Source organism: Castanea sativa, chromosome 3, assembly GCF_040712315.1.
Source record: "Castanea sativa cultivar Marrone di Chiusa Pesio chromosome 3, ASM4071231v1".
Lineage (NCBI taxonomy): Eukaryota > Viridiplantae > Streptophyta > Magnoliopsida > Fagales > Fagaceae > Castanea > Castanea sativa.
In genome coordinates this window covers 20,606,388-20,613,036 of record NC_134015.1, presented here as the reverse complement: position 1 = coordinate 20,613,036, position 6,649 = coordinate 20,606,388, and the positions used below count along the sequence as shown (strand labels likewise).

General features: G+C 40.5%; 1 protein-coding gene across 1 annotated transcript; it reads left to right on the top strand.

The window, feature by feature from the left end:
* On the top strand, positions 1-528 carry LOC142628646 (uncharacterized). The gene is made up of 2 exons (XM_075802698.1): positions 1-264; positions 307-528. Exons 1-2 carry the CDS (start codon positions 1-3, stop codon positions 526-528), a joined length of 486 nt encoding a protein of 161 aa, XP_075658813.1.
* The last annotated feature ends 6,121 nt before the right edge of the window (positions 529-6,649 follow it).

The window sequence follows — 6,649 nt, the reverse complement described above, 5'->3', positions numbered from 1 at the left end:
ATGGTGTTTGACTACGTTGGAGGTTGGAATATGCATCTTCTTGATACACTTTGGGCTTATAGAAGCTCCACCAAAACGGCCACTGGCTTTTTGCCATTTTCTTCGGTATATGGAACTAAGATCATCTCACCAGTGGAATTAATGGTGCCAACAAGCCGCACATTGCAGGGCCAAGAACTTGAAATGGATGCATATATGTGCAATGAGGCACATAGGGTGGACTTAGAAACTATGGATGGAACACGTGACATCGCACATAAGAGGGTGCTATGATACTAACAGCGAATGAGCAACATGTATGAGTAGAATGTGCATGAAAGAATCTTTGTGGAAGGCCAACTCGTTCTTAGAGCAACCGATTATGTGAGAAGGAATATAGCAGCCCCTTCCAAGTTTGCACCATATTGGGAAAGCCCATACATTGTGAAAGAAGCTCATGGAAATGGGTATTATCTCCTTTACAGCATAGACGAGTCCGCCATGACAAATCCCATCAATGGCAGGTGGCTTAAGCTTTATCACTCTTAGTGAAGTCAAGAAGTTCCAATTTATTTTGGAAACGTAGGTATCACACGGCGTGTGTCTTTTTCTATTTCCTTTAAGGCAAGGAACACCATCTCACTTTTGTGGTTGGGCGTCATTCGCCATGTGATTTGCATTTTAGTTTGTTATCTTGCACTTTCTTTTGGGGGACATGATGTATGAGCATAACGAATTAATGAGAATGCCCACTTTTGCAGAAAAAAGAAGAAGGCATTATTACATTCTTGTTTTGCTTTCATCATTTTTCTAAAAGAAATTATATGTGTGTGTGTATGTGTGTGTGTGTGTGTGTGTGTGTGTGTGTGTGTGTGTGTGTGTGTGTAGACACATGCACATGCCTCTAGAGTGCATGAATCATTTTTGTTCAAACGAAAAACCTTACGAGACCATAAGGGAGCCCATGAAACACCATCAAGGTAAGACCCCTACATGTTAGACCACTATGCTCTCAAGAAGGTACGGAAAGTTAGATAGGTACCCCTTCAATGACAAGCCTTACAAAGCGATAAGAAAGTCAATGAAGTAATGCTAAGACAAAACCCTCATTTGCAAGAGGGAACCTGATATTTGCTCAAAGGTATGCCTTACAAAGTAGTAAGGGAACCAACCAAGAAAAAAAGAGTATGATGACGCACGTTAATACCTAAAGCCTAGCAAAATAGCAAGTGGGATTATGAGTGAAAAGCTCATGTCACGCACTTAGACACTACAAACTAACACACAACACATTTATTAAGTGATGGCTAGTTGATACTCCAATAAAGCTGTTATGTGTGAGGATATAGGTTATGCCACAGCCCACCACAAGTAAGGATGGTAGGTGTACTATCTAACTACAAATATAGGCAAAACAAAGTCATCCTCTTAGAAAATGGCAAACTGGCATGATCTGTGATGCACAAAAATACGATCCACACATCTAGGATATCAGAAAACGGTAGCGTGGTGGCCTTGCACACTGTATAAGGGAGCCAACTACCAAATGGCAAGCCAAACGTCACGATATATGAGCCACTATCTGTGGACGCAAATTATACTGCAAATTATACTCACAAATAGGATGCGAAAATAATGCACACAGATAATAAGGGTACGAGTCAAGCACCATGCTTATGGGCATTTCCTTGAAGGGTGGAACGAGGATAAGCCAACTACCCAACCAATCATGACTTACTTCTAAATAGCAATACATAACCTACCAACATACATGATCTCACAATCTAAGCACGCACGTGACTTAAAGGAAGGTACAAAACCTTTTTAAATTGGGTGTTAAAATAGATTTATACACACCCATCAAGCATGAACAACCTTTCAAAGCTAAGCGCGAAAATGCGTTTGATAATATGTTTTGCATATAATACGTTTAGATACAAAATTTGGATCTCATTAAACATGATAGGTCAATTTGGGTGAAATTCCAAATCCAAAACCAAAAAGGGTTGTCTAGTACATGTACACAACCTAAAACAAAAGAGGACATAGGGACATAAGAGCCAAACAATGTCCAGGCATTTTCCCTACAAGATACATCTACGCCATTAAAAATAAAATACATATAATAAGGGAACAAAGGAAGCTCATAGCAGGCCGTGAATGGCATTGTTACCCAAGATGATGACATCTAAAACACCTCTTTGCAACTAGATCATCTTTGACTTCAATATTGCAAGCTTCGCTTCCAATTCGGATATCCGACGTAAAACAGATGCTAATCGAGTCTTTATGTCTCTACGAAACCACAATGTGGCAACATCTTGAAGATAACGGAGAATAAAGGAAACTTCTAAACCAATCTTATGTAAGTCTCTCACAGCATCCCTCCACTCAAACAATCACTCTTCAATCAAGGCAGTCATCTGAGTTTCTTGTATATCCATAAGCACTGCAACCAAGATCCTTAATAAAGGGTTCCCGACAACTGAACCAACTGTCAACTGCACGATGAAATCATTGTGCCTGGTTCATAGATGTTCCAACAATGGAATGCTCTCTGAAGGGACTGAGAACCAATGGATGGGAGTGCTTCGGCCTACGAAGTTGTAAAAATGGGAAGCCTGACGCTTATTATTTCTGTCTTGTTCGAATCTGTCCAAGAAAGCTTCAATATTTTCCCTAATAGAATTGAGAATTAAGGAGTCAAGACATGTGGGCATGGGCTCAACTTGGGATTCTAGTACGATGGTCGATGGTGACATCAACTAGTGTCTCAATGTCCATTCCAAGGGTAACCTGAATCTGTAGGTAAACAGCAGAAAGATCGGTTAAAATGTATGTATGAGCTAAAAGAAATCCATACATACATACATACATACATACATATATATATATATATATATATATATATATATAGGAATGTTCACACCTCTTGAGGCATTAAAGCACTCACTGAGGTTTCCGCGATCACAAGTTCTGTATTAGTCATGGCCCAACAACGTCGACGCCTTCGCTCACATCCAAATTCCCCAACACGCAGAAGTCACATGGTACATTCTATAAGGTAGAAACATAAAGCTATAATTTTAAAGACATGAAAGAGAGGGAAGGGACGTTTTATTTTGAAGCTCACTATGGTTCCAGCTAAACTTTCACTTGTGCCATTGCAGCTTTCCTTAGTAGGTAGAGTGTCCTAAAATATGAGAGTGGTGATCCCTTTTCAAAAAAGAAAAGAAAAAGGGGTGGAATGGAAACAAGCGAAGGAAATAACTGATCGAGGGCATCTCACTGCCGATGTCAACTGAAGACCTTTGCTCTATGGTAATGAAGGGAGAGGCAGCAGTAATAGGTACCGCAACATTCTCACAATCATCGGACAAGTCATCTTCAAACGCATCTAGGATGTTCACTCTTCCTTTAGAGACCACAGGAGAATAAGGAACCTAAAAAAGAAAAAAGGGGGAAGCAAGGGAGGTAATGTTAGTGCAATTGAGTGACAGTTAAAAATAATAATAATAATAATAATAATAATAATAATAATGAAAAAGAAAAGACAAGGGGCGAACCTGGTTGTCAGAAACCTCAGGTCCAGGCATGGTGTGTGTTGTGAGAACAAAATTTAGGGGAGCAAGAGCATCATCCTTCATGGCATAAAAGGCCAACACTGTGCGTGGTAAAACCCTTGAGCCTATAGCTACTAAGGAGCGAAATTTTTAGGTAAGGGGGGGGGGGAAGGACAAAGGTGATGACAAGAGTTTCTGGTTTTTTCTTTTTGACTGGGGGCTTAGCATTCAAGGTCTCACCATGCACTGATGGGACAAGGACGTGAGCTTTAGCCATGGGGTCATCTTTTTTCCAAGATTCAAGAACTTCACCTGCGTATGCCATCTAAGGTCCTACCTCAGCATGCCAAGCCATAAAACTTGTTTTCTCTTTTGTAAAATAGGCAATCAAGCCACGGCTAAATTTCGAATGGCATGACCTATTAATTGGTACCAAAGGAGGGAGAGGAAAAATGCATTCATTCCCACCAACACTGCGTAATCATTGAACCTAACGGCTATTTCTTTCTAATATTGACAAGCCCTTTGTGTAAGAACCTCAACTCTCGGGTTGTCAAGAACCATTGCTAGTGGAGGTGTCTTGTTCAAACGAAAATACCCGGTTTGCAGAACGAATGGAGTCACAGAATGGTCATGATCAAGGACCACTGGGTTCTCGCTCTGCACACCCTAGTCATACCCAAACTGGCTTCTAACTTTGTGTGGGTTGTATTGTGCCAAAGAACTTGAAGGACCACAAGGAAATAACCAAAGTGTAGTACGAGCCAACAAAGAACTAAATGCACTCATATCACATTCAACATCTTCATCCAATGGCGCTAATGAAAAACCATCGGCAATGTTAACATATGGATGCCAGATAAAGTCAGCCTCCCTATCCATTAACTTAGCCCAAGATAATGAGGGAGATTTAACTCTTATTCACTTAAGAATGATGGGAGGAGCTTCATGGAATTTTTGTAAAAACTCAAGCTAGTTGTTCTTAGGACTTGGTGGATAGCACTTGCGAACAACTGTGATGGAATGAGCATATGCTACAAGAGGGAGGGCACATTCCCACACCCAAACTTGCAGTAATGCTGAGTTCAAATGGGTTACCACGGTGTAATAAGATGATCCCTTCATTTTGGAAGTATGAAGAGCATCCAAATGGCTATACAAGTTACTTAAACACATGGCACCCACAACGAAATACTCGCCACAAGCTAGTAGTACAGCCAAAGGAAACAAGTATGCTTTTACGTTATCAAGGGGTGACTTAGTTAACACATAATGACTTAACCAATAAACCAAAAAAGTAGCGCGGCGAACAAGGGTTCCCTCAAAATTTTCAAAATATCGTATCCATGCAGCAAATCGAGAATGTTTATTACATGGAGGAGCATCGCGGCCACCATAACCCTTGTACAGTTGTTCAATGATATCCTCACTTCCTTCAACTAACACAATTGGTCATGGCCGATTGCAAACCACCAATGGCAACAACAAAATTTCTCTACATCCTCTAAAGTGACAATAGCCTTACCACAAGCGAAAAAGAATGTGTGGGTTGCTGGGTTTCACCTACGAACTAAACGTTGCAACCCAGCAATATCTTTTTCATGTTCAGACCACGGGACACCAACACACTGCTGTAAATTTGAGACTGCATCAATAAATTCAAAAATTCGACATCTTGCAATTCCTTATCAATCCAATGGTCCCAATCAATAGAGTGACCACATGCCATACTAAAAATGATAGGAATTGGAAGTACCTCTTGGCGGCGAAGTCAGAGCTCTATCACACCATCCAGTGGCAGAAGATTAAACTCATCTAAATCCACAATGTCAGACTTAATTTCCATTTTTTCCTCATTTGGAGTCATGGGATCAAGTGGCAACAGGAATGGGAAGGGCGAAGTTGTCGTGACCCGTGGATTGTAAAGCGGTCTCAGCGACAAATCGTCAATCGCTGACCCATCAGACGACGGGGAAGAACCACCATTATCCTTGGTCCTTGATCATTTCAAACTCTTACTGCTGCCCTTGGAGTGTGACTGTTTTGAACCCATTTGGCTTTGATCGTATGGTAGAAGGAGAAGAGAATACTAGAAAAAAAAAATCAAATCATGGTGATGGAAAAATTGAATGGAAGTGTCCAAAACAGCGAAGTGGAGACACAGTTCAGTGGAAAAGAGAAATGAGTAAAGACAAGGAAGTGAGAAGTTTGTGTTTCTCTTTCTAATATGAGCCTAACCTTGGTAGGTACAAACAAGTGGTGTGGAAGACCCCTCTTTTATAAGGGTCTGACTTTGACACGTTCTTTATTTAAAGAAAATAAGTAAAGTGAAGACAAAAGGAAAAGGCGTGGACCAAAATTTAAAAGAAAGAGAGAGAGAGAGAGAGAGAGAGAGAGAGAGAGAGAGTGTGTGTGTGAGAGAAATGTATGTGTATAAGACAATAATAATGATGGTAGTAACAACAAAAGATGAAAAAGAAGAGTATAAGAAAAACACATAGTCAATGTACTAGTCCATGCAATATATGAAGATTTAATGGATCATGTTGTCAGCAAATGTGGGCCCATACTATGATCTAACAATTATTTAGAGCTTGCAAAAATTCTGTAAAGCTCACACACATGTGCAAGCGCTACTCGTGCGAGGGGGGCTAATGTTAATAGTTATTTTCGCACAAATTTTATGGTTCAACAAAACAGCTAAGCTCAATTGCTTAGCGGATCTAATCAATGTATCTTATCAGTTATATTTTGCTTTTTTGCATGGCCCAAGCCCATGCAAACAGCTAGGAAATTGAGTAAGAATGGTTCAGTAGGTTTGGGTTAGTTCCTATTGGACCCTTTACATGAGCCTTGTCCATACGTGCCATAAAGCGGGCTAGGGACGTTGGGGGCACTTAGGGCCCATGAAGGAGGTCTAGTACCCAAAATTTCCACCTTAGAATTAGTTCCATGCTCTGGTTGACTATGCCCCAAATTTTTTGTCCAACTCCATTTTCCACACCAAAGCATGACTGACTCTAAAAACCTAAATAGACTAGCCCACTCAGCCACCCAAATGTAGTTTTCCAAAGGCTTGCAAAGATCATAAATAATAGCCACGTAGA